The sequence below is a fragment of the Nuphar pumila genome, chromosome 7, assembly GCF_984573655.1.
Source record: "Nuphar pumila chromosome 7, dmNupPumi1.hap1.1, whole genome shotgun sequence".
In the NCBI taxonomy this organism is placed as follows: domain Eukaryota; kingdom Viridiplantae; phylum Streptophyta; class Magnoliopsida; order Nymphaeales; family Nymphaeaceae; genus Nuphar; species Nuphar pumila.
This window is the reverse complement of record NC_143255.1, coordinates 117714952-117729634: the sequence shown is the minus strand read 5'-3', so window position 1 is coordinate 117729634 and position 14683 is coordinate 117714952. Positions and strand designations below refer to the sequence as shown.

Here is a 14683-nt window from a genome sequence, read left to right as displayed (position 1 = left end):
CTCAGAAGCCCTTGGTCTCTTACCACAACTCCAACCTCTCAGCTTTCATCGCCGAGGAAATGTATGCTGGCTTCTCAGCATCAATCGTTACATGGGTTGAGGCCCAAAGGATCCTGGCTTGGAGCTTGAGCAGCAATGGCACAGCACAGCCACTAGATACATCAAAACTGCCCGTTTTCTTGCTTAAAACAGCATCATCCTCGTCATCAACAGGCCTGATTGCAGGTGTATCATCTGCTGCAGTCGCTCTGTTGATAGTTTGTGGAGCAGTAGGATACAGGGTTTGGTGGAAGAGAAGGAACAAAGAGGAAGAGATTGAAGATTGGGAGCTTGAATACTGGCCTCACAGGTTCAGCTATGAAGAGCTGGAAGAAGCCACAAATGGTTTTGCAAGCACGAACCTCCTTGGATCAGGCGGGTTTGGGAGTGTGTACAGGGGAGTACTTCCGAGCAACAACATAGAGGTTGCAGTGAAATGCATCTCCAACAACTCTAAACAGGGGCTTCGGGAGTTCATTGCAGAGATATCAAGCATGGGCCGGCTGCAGCACAGGAACCTGGTCCAGATGCGTGGGTGGTGCAGGAGGGGCAGTGAGCTCATGCTGGTCTACGACTACATGCCAAATGGCAGCCTGGACAAGTGCATATTCGACAACCCCAAGCAACTGCTTGACTGGAAGGGCCGGCGTAGCGTTCTGAATGATGTTGCAGAGGGCCTACTGTATCTGCATGATGGATGGGAGCAGCGTGTTCTACACAGAGACATCAAATCCAGCAACATATTGCTAGACTCAGACATGCACGGGCGGTTGGGAGACTTTGGCCTTGCTCGGCTCTATGAGCAGGGCCAGGCACCAAAGACAACGCGTATGGTAGGCACGCTCGGATATCTTGCACCAGAACTTGCTCGTGTTACTGCACCAACCACAAGCTGTGATGTTTTTAGCTTCGGTGTGGTCATTCTGGAAGTGGCTTGTGGGCGCAGGCCCATTAAAGAGGAGCCCATACTCATTGATTGGGTGCACGAGCTCTACACTGCTGACCGATTACTTGAGGCAGTGGACAAGCACATTGCAGGGGAGTATGATGCTAATGACATGGAGACAGTGCTGAAACTTGGGCTTGCTTGCTGTCATCCTGAGTCTGACCAAAGGCCATCAATGAAGCAAGTTGTAAGTGTCCTACTAGGTTAAGTTTTAGTTTTCACCTTTTCTCTTCAGAATGAATCACCACCAGGTCAAATAGGAGATTTTGCACGAGGCACTGATGTCTAGCTGGTAAGTTTCTGCTGCGAGGTCTAGAACTTGTCATTACCAATGGCATCAGCCAGCACCATTGTGTTAAAATGTAAATTTGTAAACATATATATATATATATATATTTCTTTTCTTTTCTTTTTCTGTATTTTTATTTTTCTGTTTTTTTTTTGTTTTTTGTCATCTAGTTCAATTTGAACTAGAATGACATAACTAGTCAAGTCTTAGAGTTGTTGGACTCCAGTCCAACAGCTCTATTTAGAGCCGTTGGAATGAGTCCAACGACTCTATTGAGTCTCTCATACTCTCCCTCTCCCATACTGTGTATATATAGGGGTTCAGCCCCTCTTGTATTACATTGTAAAATGCTTCTTAAGCATTGCATTCTCTTTGTTCAATAAAAGAATATTTTTTTCCTTTTGTTCCCTTTATACCCTTCTTAAGGGTTATGCTTAAATGTCTTGTTAAGACGTCATTTTGAATCTCAGCTCGTGTTTGGAAGATCATCATCTCATTTCATGGTATCAGAGCCGCGAAAGTATTAGTCCTTGAAGAAAAGCTGCCTCAATTTCCGTGCCCACTTGCAAAAGTGTTCATCACTTGAAGAAGTGTTTTATCACTTCGTTGGGAAAGATTCTACATCTTGCTTCCTCGGTTTCCATGCCCGCTTGCAAAAGTGTTTGTCACTTGAAGAAGAAGTGTTTTATCACTTCGGTGGGAAAGATTCTACATCTTGCTGCCTCGGTTTCCGTGCCCGCTTGCAAAAGTGTTCGCCACTTGAAAAAGAAGTGTTTTATCACTTCATTGGGAAAGATTCCATGTCTTGTTGTATTGTATCTATTTCTTTTTCTCACTTATCTTCTTGTTTCTCTTCTATCCCTATTCTTTCTCTCTCTCCTTATAATCGATGGATGACAATGATAAAGTCACCATCATGCCTATGAAATTGAGCGATACAAACTATGTAACATGGACTTCAATAATGAAACACCATATATGGAGAAAAGGCCTATGGGGGATTGTGGATGGTTCTAATTCGGAACCTAAGCTATCACTTACTAAAAATGAGAGAGATAAAGAGGTTCCTCTATCGGAAGAAGAGAAAATCAAGACTCTAGCCTCTTACGAGAAAAAATGGAAAGAGTGGAGAATATCTCATGCGAAGATAATGTCATGGCTTATTAATAGCGTTGACATTAAAAAATGCTCAAGTCTTGCCAAGTTTGATCATGCTGATAAGGCATGGGAATACCTTAAGAATATGTATTCCCTTAAAGATATTGCACACATATGCAATCTCCAAGAAAAGGTTCGAATGATGACCCAAGGAGACAAAACTATTCGTGAATATTACAATGGTTTGTCCGAACTTTGGGAAGAACTTTATCTCTTAGAACCTAAGTGGCATTGTGCCGAAGACATCGAGCTTCGTCAGAAACAACTCGATGCTGAACATTTTTACCAGTTTATAACTGGTTTGAGGGCGGAATTTGAAACCACTAAATCGGCCCTCCTTCGCCGGAAAAAAAATCCTTCTATTGTTGAAACTATTGAAGAATTAACAATGGAAGAAAATCGTCTCTAGAAAGGTTCTAAAACTGAAGATGATTCTGTTCTAGCTGTGTCTAGACCAGGGAATCATGTTCGATCTTATAGACCTCCTCACTTCAATCGTCAAAATGGTGACTATGACAAGAAGAAAGTTATTTGTCATCATTGTCATGAATCGAGACACTACAGACCACAATGTCCCAGACTTAAGGAGCTGAGAGAGAAAAAGAGTTGCAATTGCTGGATTGGAGCCCAAAGATCAAGATGCACCAGTTTCCATGGTCCAACTAATGGAGATTCTTCAGTCTCTCATCAAAAGTGTCTCTTCTTCATCTGAAGCTTCAACCGGCGCAGCAGCCTCATCTTTTTCCGATCCAGGTAAAATTTCTTGGCTCCTTGACTCTGGTGCATCTTTTCATATGACTCCAAATAATCAAAATCTATCCGAATGTGTTAAAAACAAAACAAGTGTGTCAAAGGTCTTTACAGCCGATGGGACTTCTCTTGAAATAGAAAGAATAGAAAATTTTGAAAAAATCTATAAAACAAAGAAATTTTCTATTTCAGAAATTAGATATGTTCCCAAATTGAATTTAAATCTTTTATCTGTATCTCAAATTTTTTACTATAGGTGTAATATTTCCTTTTCTTCTCATGGTTGTTGGATACAGGATCGTCAGTCAGGCAAGCTGATTGGGAAATGCTATAGAGAAGGAGGACTCTATTACATGGATTTTTTGGAAATGCCGAAGAATGCTTTTTGCCATAATATTCAGAAAAATGAGTTGGAACTGTGGCATAAGAGATTTGGTCATCCACATATAGCTAAAATCCAACTTTTTCCAAATCTAGGAAAATTTTGTAACTCTGAATCATTTAACTGTAAAGATTGTATTCTTGGCAAAATGAAAAAATTAACATTTCAGAACAAAACATTTTTTTCTTCAAGACCACTTGAATTAGTACACTCGGATGTTTGGGGTCCTGCACCAGTAATTTTTAAAGGAGGATTTGCTTATTATGTTATTTTTGTTGGTGATTTCTCTCAACATACATGGATTTACTTTCTTAAACATAAGTCTGAAGTATTTTCATACTTTCAAACATTTCATAAAATGGTTAAAAACAAGTTTCAAAATGATATTACCATTTTTCGCACAAATTCAGGAGGAGAGTTTTTATCCACACATTTTAAAAATTATCTTAGGTCACATGGCATCACACATCAAAGATCTTGTCCTTATACACCTCAACAAAATGGGCTGGCAGAACGTAAACATCGCCATATTATGGAAACCACTAGGACTTTATTAATAGCAAATCAAGTCCCGAAAGACTTTTGGGCAGAAGCTGCCTTAACTGCTACCTATCTGATTAATAGGATGTCATCCTCTTCTTTACAAAATCTCACTTCCATTGAAAAACTTATAAACGTTTCTCCAGACTACTCTAGACTGAGAATATTTGGGTGCAAATGTTTCATATTTACCGACAAAAATGATAAACTTTCTCCTTGTGTGATTCCCTGTGCTTTTCTAGGATATGCTGAAAATCAGAAAGGTTATAGGTGTTTTGACCTCAAAAATAATAGATTATATGTGTCTAGAAATGTTTTCTTTCTCGAAAAAGAGAGCTTCTTTGATTTTGAAAAACCAAAGGATGACACTGAGTACTCCTTTTTATTAGATCTGACATCAAAATCTGATGAATATGATCTTGATTATAACTTTGATAAGGATCAAGGAATTATTGATCTTGATCATAATGTTGACAATGAAGAAGTTTATAGAGACACTAGTATCCAATATTCCAGGCGACAAGGGTCTAATCCTCCATGTGCACTTGAAAAATATTCTGACATTCCAACTAGACGACCATCCAGAGTCTCGAGGCCTCCAGGAAAGTTTGTGTCATACAAGTCATTCTCTCCTACATATAGGGCAATCATTGCATTAATTCACTCATATGAAGAACCATCTACATATCTCCAAGCAAAAAATGATGTCAAATGGATAGAAGCCATGAAAGCTGAATTAGATGCACTAAAAAAGGCTTCTACATGGACTATTCAAGATCTTTCTCCAGGGAAGAAAACTATAGGATGTCGATGGGTTTATAAAATTAAAACCAAGAGTGATGGCACTCTTGAAAGATATAAAGCCCGATTAGTAGCCAAAGGTTATGCCCAAAAATATGACATTGACTATGAAGAAACCTTTGCTCCTGTGGCTCGTATGACAACTGTTAAAACCTTAATTGCCTTAGCCTCTATCAAGAAATGATCAATTTTCAAATGGATGTCAAAAATGCTTTCTTAAATGGAAAGCTAGTTGAAGAAGTATACATGGAACCCCCTTCTGGTCTAAGTATTTCTAAGGGTAAAGCCCTTCACTTAGAAAAAACTTTTTATGGACTTAAACAAGCACCAAAAGCTTGGTATGATAGGTTTAGTCGTGTTATGATTGATATTGGTTTTCAATTCTGTTTAACTGACACTGCTTTGTTTGTTAAGAATTCTGATGCAGGAAATATTGTGCTTCTTCTTTATGTGGATGATATGATCATCACTGGAAGCGATAAACAGGGAGTTAAAAGGATCAAAACACTTCTTAAATCTCATTTTGAAATGACTGATTTAGGCTTATTGAGATATTTTTTAGGCATTGAAATTACTTATTCTCCTATAGAATATTTATTATCTCAGACTAAATTTGCTTTTGACATTGTTTCCAGGTCTGGTATTACTGATGGTAAGAAAGTAGACACTCCAGAAGTTGTTAATGTTAAAATGAAGATTGATGATGGAGAACTTCTTGTTGATCCTACTCCTTACAGTCAGCTTGTCGGAGCACTTTCCTATCTATCCATTACCAGACCAGATATAGCACATGTTGTTCACACAACAAGTCAGCTTCAACATGCTCATACTTCTATTCATATGGGAGCAGTCATGCGTATTATCAGATACATCCAATCCTTCCTTTCACGAGGACTTTTTTTGTCTTCCTCCTCCTCTCTTGATTTACTTGCATATACTGATGCCGATTGGGGAGGTGATCCCAATAACAGACACTCAACCATTGGTTTTTGTGTCTTTTTAGGTGAATCATTAATCTCGTAGAGGTGCAAAAAGCAGTATAAGGTATCTCTATCATCCATCGAAGCTAAATACAGAGCCATGACAACCACGACCATGAAAGTAGTTTGGCTCCGACGACTTCTTGCTGACATGGGAGCTGAAGCAACAAAAGTCTCACAGATGTATTGTGACAACAAAAGTGCGATCTACATTGCAAGTAACAGAACATTCCACGAACGCACCAAACACATCGAAATGGATTGTCACTACGTCAGAGAGGAATATCTACATAGAACAATTGATCTGCCATATGTTACTTCAGAATATCAGTTGGCAGACTTCTTTACAAAGCCTCTCGCAGCTCCCCGATTTGACTTTCTCTTAGACAAACTTTCGCTCATTGTACCGTAAGTTTGAGGGAAAGTGTTAAAATGTAAATTTGTAAACATATATATATATATAATAATATTATTATATATATATATATAATATTTTTTCTTTTCTTTTTCTGTATTTTTATTTTTCTGTTTTTTTTTTGTTTTTTGTCATCTAGTTCAATTTGAACTAGAATGACATAGCTAGTCAAGTCTTAGTTAAGACTTGACTAGCAATAGAGTTGTTGGACTCCAGTCCAACAGCTCTATTTAGAGCCGTTGGAATGAGTCCAAAGACTCTATTGAGTCTCTCATACTCTCCCTCTCTCATACTGTGTATATATAGGGGTTCAGCCCCTCTTGTATTACATTGTAAAATGCTTCTTAAGCATTGCATTCTCTTTGTTCAATAAAAGAATATTTTTTTCCTTTTGTTCCCTTTATACCCTTCTTAAGGGTTATGCTTAAATGTCTTGTTAAGACATCATTTCGAATCTCAGCTCGTGTTTGGAAGATCATCATCTCATTTCACATTGTTCTGATTCCCAAACATGAACTCCATCTTCACAATTTGAAATGGGCAGTAGACAAGGACTCTGAATGGTCCAGCACATTTCCAGAAATTCAGTGAAACAATGCAGTTTAGGTAGCCTTTCTTTACCATAATCAATGTTTAGGGATTCCTTGGTAAACCCTGGAAATGATATGCCCACTCACTGCAATAGCACAAACTGCCTCAACCACCTCGAAATGGGGCTATTTCAATTTTCAGTGAATGCCACAATTCTGATGCATCAACTGTATCAAAGATTTTTCGGAAACAGAGAATTCTGCTTCCATGATCAAAAGAACAGTCATGCAAAAAAGGTTGCAGGTCAGATACTTTTTGAGACAAAAGACAATAGTTGCAGGTCAGATAATGCTGATGGGTAATGCCGGTTGAGAGCAGCCAGTGAGAGAACCAAGGCTATTGATGGGCCATTGGATCCAACTAAAAAAATAGAAAGTTCACTTGAAAAAGGCCTTTCTTGTAAATAAGTTCCATTTCACTTGTCTCATTCCATTACAGAAATCCTGCTCCTAAGAACAATGAACGAGGCTCCATTTTCATCAACTGCAATCTTTAGGACAACAGAAGAACACGAGGGAATTTAAAATTTTAAACAGGTAAGCGTATTTCATTCATCCATGGATCAAGCCAGAGTCTAATATTTGATCTTAATAAACCCTCTAAGAGACCTCCGATTCTCAGTTCAAGAATACCACCATCTAAAATATCTTGTCCATTTAAAAATGGGAAATGAAGATTATGAGCAATCATATTTTCTCTTAATCAACATAGTGAACCAAACATTCGGCTCATCTACTAGCCTTTACCACCATTTTTCAATTATAGCTGGATGGGCAATGCTAGTTTATACTCCATCTGCTCACTGCCACTGATAGGGTGACTAATTTCTTGTTTGCAAGATATGGTGAAGCAATGTTCCACCTGTTCCAAATAAGGTTTCTGACTAAAGCTTTAATACAAAGGATAACTTTTATGGGATTTGAAGTTTGGAGTAGACATAAAATAAATAGGTAGACATTAGCAGTACAGATTTAACAAAGGTTAACCCTTTCATTAAGGAAAGACATTCAGATTTCCAACCAGAAATTTCTTTGTGCACATTTTCTACCATATTCTTCCAAAGATTCATCAAGAACACCCCTCTGAAAAGAGGCATTCCTTAGTAACTAGAAGGGAGATCATGAAATTCACAACCAAAGACCTCTGATAATAGAGGTATTGGAAACAGTGAACATTTATCAGTGTCAAGAATCATCTTCCTAGAGCAGTGACCTTGTATATGATATTCTAAGTGGATGAGTGATAAAGAATAGGTCCCACCTTACTTATCATGGTACCAAAAGAAAAAGGGAAAAAAGAAAAAGAAAGAAAACTCTTTGGACCTTCCGAAAACCCAATCTAGTGCCATTAATATTAAAGAGTGCAAGAAATACCCCTAACAAATTCATAAGCTCACAATGTGTCAAACAAAAAGCATTTGACAAATATTAGACAGCATAACAATTACATAGATAATAACCATCAATTTTTTTCAAGTATCTTAAAATTATTCAACTTCTTCCAAACTTCTCGTCATTACATGTGATATTCTTTATTTGATATTCTAATGATTGAGAACTTTCTCCTGCTTTTCATCTTTAAGAACTACTCCAACTTTGGGTGGTGGTAGAGGATACACCTTCCTCAACTTGTGGCAGTCAACCTTCCCCGCTTCTAGTAGTTGGCCCCTTCCTTGCTCAAATATCTAGTATTGGTGGTACCCTCCTTCCTTACAGATCCACCATCATCTCCCTTTGTACTTCATGCACATGTTTTCTCACATATTCAAAATGTTGTTTATAAAATATATTTGATCATCCAACACATTAGTTTGTTACAATAGATGATTTCACCAAATTCCTATACTAGATCATCCTTCCTCTTTTAGAACTTCAAAAGAAAACCTTCTCTTGCTTTGTGATTGTTAAATTCACAAATCTATCATCCCAAGCATGAACCTAAAAAGAAGGATTTCATTTCTTCAAATCTAGCTTCCCCGTATGATATTCAGGATTATTAGTCATGTTAGGGTCATTCAAAGCTCCAAAAGAAGAAAACACTAGAAGACATTAGATTCTAGAGACTTAAGGTCAACTCAGTAAGGGGTTTGTCACAAGCAAGTGACAACCCATGCGTATGATGCAAGCAACATAGCTAAAATCTATCTTGCTTCAAATTTTCATATGCTTGTTAGTTTCCTCCAATCATTCACTTCTCCCTTCACCTAATTCCTTTAACACGTTGCATCATCCTCTCATGCAAGAAATGTCATGTATATCTATGTCAGATGCTAATAGCCACATGCACCATGTACTCTTCTGTTTCTTCTTCCTCTTCTACCTTTTTCTGTTGTGCAACATTCCACCATCTACTAGATGGTCTAACATAGACCTATGATGCACGCTAGCTTGTTTCCATTTCATCTATCCAACATCAATACCACCACGGCCCACCATGTTGTTGCACAATAAATCTTTACTAAAACTTCTTGCACTAAAGCACCATAACTCTATGTTAGACATAACCTCATCCTCGTTAACACCTCAATCACTGCTGCTCTATATAGTCGGTTCTCATTCTACTAAAACCCTTAAATCTCCTTGTTCCATGATTTTGTCAATAGTTGCAATTTCTTGCTTGCAATCACTGTCGAATAAACATAAAATATGATATTCTCATTGCAGCGTACGTCCTAAATCATTTTGGCATGGGTACATTTCCTCATTATTGTTGATGAGATAAACTTCCGTAACATTTTATCATGAGTTATCAAAATCAGTGAAAGCCATATGCATCTTTCCTTCTCTCCACAAAACCTTTAAACAAGTTGCCTTAATAACAAACTCACTTATACTGTTGACCTTGCTAGTGGCTTGTGCAATTATGGATATCCAGTTATGTATAATGTAAGTGAAGTTGATATATATATATATATATATATATATATATAGATATATATATATAGAGAGAGAGAGACATGGTTTATAGAGTTCCTACTGAAGAGTTCAAATGATAACACTAATGATGAGAATAAAAAAGTGTTCTAGTAAGAGGCATGACTTTCAACAGGTAATGTATGCTTTGTAGTCGTGACCGCCGCTAAAGACCCTTTTTTATGTTTTTGCACATGTGCTGTTGATTGCGTACATGTGTCCAATTTGCATTCAATGAGAAAGGTGTTTGATGTTACACACACACACACACACACACACACACATATATATATATATATATATATATATATATGAGAAGGTGGTAGCTGCTAACCACTTTTCTATTTAACCATCCAGCTAACCAGGCTTTTGAAGGGTTTTTCCCATGTTCTACTTAAATCTTAAATCTGATTGTACAGATGTGTTTGGCATGGTCAATTTACTAAGGAACGACACTTGGATCATGATTTTTCAATATAAAAATGATTCTTTAAGCCTTGAATATTTTAAAAAATCTTAGACCGCCGATTTTTCAAACCTTATAAAAACATACATGCATATCGTTATTGGATGACCCAAGAGTCGATTTTTATAAAATCAAGCATGTAGAACACATCTGTATGGTCAGATTTAAGGAAGGGCGGTTAGCTAAAAAAGTGGTTATCATATATATATATATATATATATATATATATATATATATATATATTTCAGCACCAGTAATATAATATCAGGCCAATCTTAGTGTCTCTCACAGTGAAAAAAGATACAAGTATGTTCTAACAAGCTCATTTCAAGCCTTCACTAATACATGTGAATGCATTCTAGTATTTTGATGAAGAATAAGGATTAGGAAGAAGTTCAGAAAATGAGAATGGGGCATTAGGGCTTAATGCCAATTGCTCTCCTTTTATATTAGATAAATCATGAAAATCAAGAAGTTTTCCACCAGTATATTAGGGGCAGAATTACATATAAACCCCTTGTATCAATACAAGTTATGAAATCATAGAAATACAACTGATTTGACACAAATATAGAACTCTTTCTAATATGTATATGTGCAGGATCATAATGAAAGGGGAAGAGAAAAAGGAAAAAGAAAAGAACTAATGAACAAGTCAATATTACAAAAAGAATAAATTAGTACAAAATTATTGATAAGTGTTGGGTCTAAGCATTATCACCTTTTTCGTTCCTTTGCTGGATTAAGCACAAACTCTATGTACAAATTCTTTAATGCAACAATGACTGTCATGAGTAAGGGACCCATAATTGCTCCCTGCATACCAATATAAATAATTAAAAACCAAACATCAAAATAGATTGCATAAACAGTTAAATTTGACTATACCAAGAAAAAAATGACATATACCTATAATTTTGGCACTAACTCTTGGAAAACATTTTAAATTCTGCATCTTGTAATGGCATCCATCGAAGTCAAGTGCAAGGAATAGCTGACTTAAGTTTATATATAAAAAAAAAACTGAGAAACTTGAAAGATGGAATAGAACTTCACAACAAGCATACGAATCACTAAGTATAGTTCATTTGTTTCAATATTCTGCCACAGAATTGTAAAATATCTGGAGTTTACAGCTGAAAATTTACTTCTAAAATGCATTTTACATGGATGATGCACCATATTTTCATTTTCATTTTCATTTCTGGACATATTTCAACTTAAGAAATGACCCTTTACAATACAGAATTTTACAAACCATGCACAGAAACCATTGCTTTCGCAGTCTGCTATAATGTCGATGAGGGTCATAAGTTTCATACTCTGTCACACAGATATGGACATATAATACAGTGGTTAGCTAACTTTTGTGGATGTTTTCATTATTTATACGGCAAGGGAATAAGATGAGAAATCTGAGTGACATAAGTTTCAAAATCTTTATACATGCTTCAGAAGTACTTCATAGATGACCAGTTTTAAAGTATTTACATCCAAAGCACAAGAGCAATTATTCATCTCATGAAAATTTCAAAGCTAAAGAAGAATTATGGTCCAATAAAGTCAGTGATTTTTCTAAAGATGCTGTGTTAATAAATATAACGAATTAGAAATTCGGTTGAGCATGTACCCATCATCAAATGTAAACTAGAAGAGAAAACTACACCTAAATGAATGCTCGCATGCCAATAAGAGATAAATTGAAGACACCTTTAAGACAAAAGAATACCTCCAAAGCTGATGGTAATAAGGCCATGCCACCAAGCATGCTCATGCCTGTAAGGTATGCACTCTGTTCAGGAACATCAACTTGTATGGCATTCACTCCAAAATTTATGAGCACATGATGGATTGTTGTCAAGATTAAAGTTTCAATATATCTTCCTTCAATGGCCAACTGAGCAGCGGCCAGGATAGATGAAAGCCACGGCGGAGTTACAGGCAAGAAAGCACTTGTGAAAGCAAGGAAAGTAGACATGTAAAGGAAGTGAATCCGATAGAACCGAAATAACAGATAGGTGAGGCACCCTTGAAAGAAAGCAATCTTTGCAGTTGCTAGTAACACAGTGCTGACGGCATGCCCGAGCACTTCTGCACATCTGAGCCGTGTTGTTCGAGAGATAGGAACCATCCCTAGCATCTGGTCCAGTACATCCCCTGACTCAGATGTGATAAGGTAATACAGAAGCCAGAAGAAAACCATCAGCTGGGAGATGAAATTCAACAGTCCTGCAGCTCCCGAGACAATCGAAACCATTATAGTGAACATGAGATTTGCACTTCCGACCAGAAGCACGATACTACTGGCGAAGATCCGTTTGGAGACATCAACACTCTGCAGAGCAAAATCTCTCATCTTCTCAACAAGGTCCTCCCTAGATATCAAAGCCAGGAATTCCTTGAGTACATCACCCATCTCACCATAGATCACCTTCCACTCCCTGTTCTGCACCTTCATACGAAGATTACGGAGTTTCTCCGTGAAGGTCTGATGAGAAACGGCCGGTGCAGTCGAAGCAAACGACGATTCCAACGGTTTAATCAGGTAATGCTTGATCCCATCAACAATTTCAGTGGCATTGTACTGCAAAGCCAGATTATCTATCTGATTGGAGACGGTTTCATAGAACTTGGTAGTATAAGCATCAATCAATTCGGGAACATCATTATCATCCAACCACTGCGTGAGCCCAATTCTCTCAGCATAATTGCTCTGCTGCAAATGGGATTTCAATGACAAAACTGCATCTTTCCCCTCGATTCCAATCTTATACGAAAAGAAAACGATAGCGAGGAAAGAACCGAAGATCATGAAGCTAATCAATCCAACACCCACTATGGTTTTCAACCTGTGAAGCAATCCAGAGGTCAGGTACCTGCTAATTCTGCTCAACACCGTCCTCTTCTTCGAACCCGCCCTCCCTCGCCGGGCGAACGATATCGCGGAGAGCGTCGAGGCGACGTTCCTCCGCGGCATATTCTGCCCCACGAATCCGAAGCTGCACCCCGCAGCATAAGCCATGAAACCCGTGAAAGCGAACATGGGTATCGCCCTGATTCCGATCTTTTCGTTGGCGAAAACGAACAGGCCGAAGGATACCATCCACTGGTTGAGCTTTGAGAACCCAATTCTCTCGCCGGGATCCTCCTCGTGCAAATCCACGATCCGGTGGCGCTGCGGGAGAAGGCGAAGCAGGGCGACTTGCGAGTCGATGATGGTGGCGGTCGCGGCTCCAAACACGGCGACGGGGATGGCGAGCAGGGTCTCGAACAGGCCCAGCTGAAGGGGGTGAGTCCAGAAACGAACCAGAGCCCTCTGTATTTCCCTGAGAGGCATGGAACAGAGGATGGCCCATTGAATCGGGCGCCAGTATTCCTCGAGGAGCTTGGCCAAGGCATAGAGGAGAGCCAGAAGGAGGGCAATTCCTGCATGAGCCAAGGCAATGTAGAGGGAGAGGCGTACCTGCGGATTATTCCTGAGGGTGATGTTGAGAATCTCATCAAACCCCTCTCCTTCGTTTCCTTCGTTTTCCTCTGATTCTGCCTCATTCCCACCACCATCTCCCTCTTCCCTTGGTTTGCTGGTCAAGTTTGAAGAAGGAGAAGAGGGTGGTGGTGGGGTGGTCATTTTCTCTCAAGGGAGAAAGGTGGGAGGTTCTGGGATGACTGTAAACGTGCCCCCACAATCTTATTTGTAGCTTTTGTGTGCAGACAAGGATTCGCTCTGCTCGGCAGGTTTTTGTTACTTATATATATAACAAAAGAGTTAGGAGAAGCATGCAAATTGCAATGCTGTTAGATAAAGATAATTTGTTTCCATCCAGGGGAGCTATATATGAGCTTTTAATGGATTATTGTTTTTCAGATTTAGTGGGACATGTACATGACGAAGATTGCGTGCAAGTGCAAATTGAATTTGTTTTCAATCAATGAGAAGTGTCTGTAGCCATGCAAGCTTACGAAGGTTTTGTTTGGGTGGGGGTAAGCGTGAAAAGCAGATCAGGTGCAATGAGATTGCACTTATGCTGCACCTCAACACCCACCACCTCCGAGTTGTGTTCAGGTACAGCGTCACATCAATCATAAATGTGCCCTCCTTGGGCTTGGGCTGGGAGATCTGTCACACTTGAAAATCTTGTGGAATTATGGTCTCCACATAAAACCAATGTTGTCAGCATGAATCGTTTGGCCACCAATTCAGCTGTAAATACCGATACTCAAATGAATCATTTTGTATTTGACCAAAAAATATTATGTGTCAAATTATAACATGACGTGTTAAAAATAATATTAAAATAATTAATTTTAGTATTTTTTATATTTATTAAAAAATAACTGATTCAGGAGTAAAACATATCGATTTTTTGTCGATAGCCGATACTGATAACATTGCATAAAACCTCCTCGAAGCCAT

The 14683-nt window shown here is 38.4% G+C and overlaps 2 protein-coding genes across 2 annotated transcripts in view; one reads left to right on the top strand and one right to left on the bottom strand.

Annotated features, from left to right (window-relative positions):
- Positions 1-1193, top strand: part of LOC149833127 (L-type lectin-domain containing receptor kinase S.1-like) — a 1866-nt gene extending 673 nt beyond the window's left edge. The window contains exon 1 of the mRNA XM_090011811.1: positions 1-1193. This exon is cut by the window's left edge and continues 673 nt beyond it. Coding sequence (XP_089867937.1) covers positions 1-1193 — 1193 coding nt within the window.
- Positions 1-14254, bottom strand: part of LOC149833126 (uncharacterized) — a 17366-nt gene extending 3112 nt beyond the window's left edge. Inside the window, exons 1-2 of the mRNA XM_090014929.1 lie at positions 11999-14254; positions 10991-11085 (exon numbers count right to left, since the gene is read on the bottom strand). Of these exons, the coding sequence (XP_089871055.1) occupies positions 10991-11085; positions 11999-13897 (1994 nt within the window). The 5' untranslated portion in view covers positions 13898-14254. The remainder of the gene's footprint in view (positions 1-10990; positions 11086-11998) is intronic.
- Positions 14255-14683: the final 429 nt, after the last annotated feature.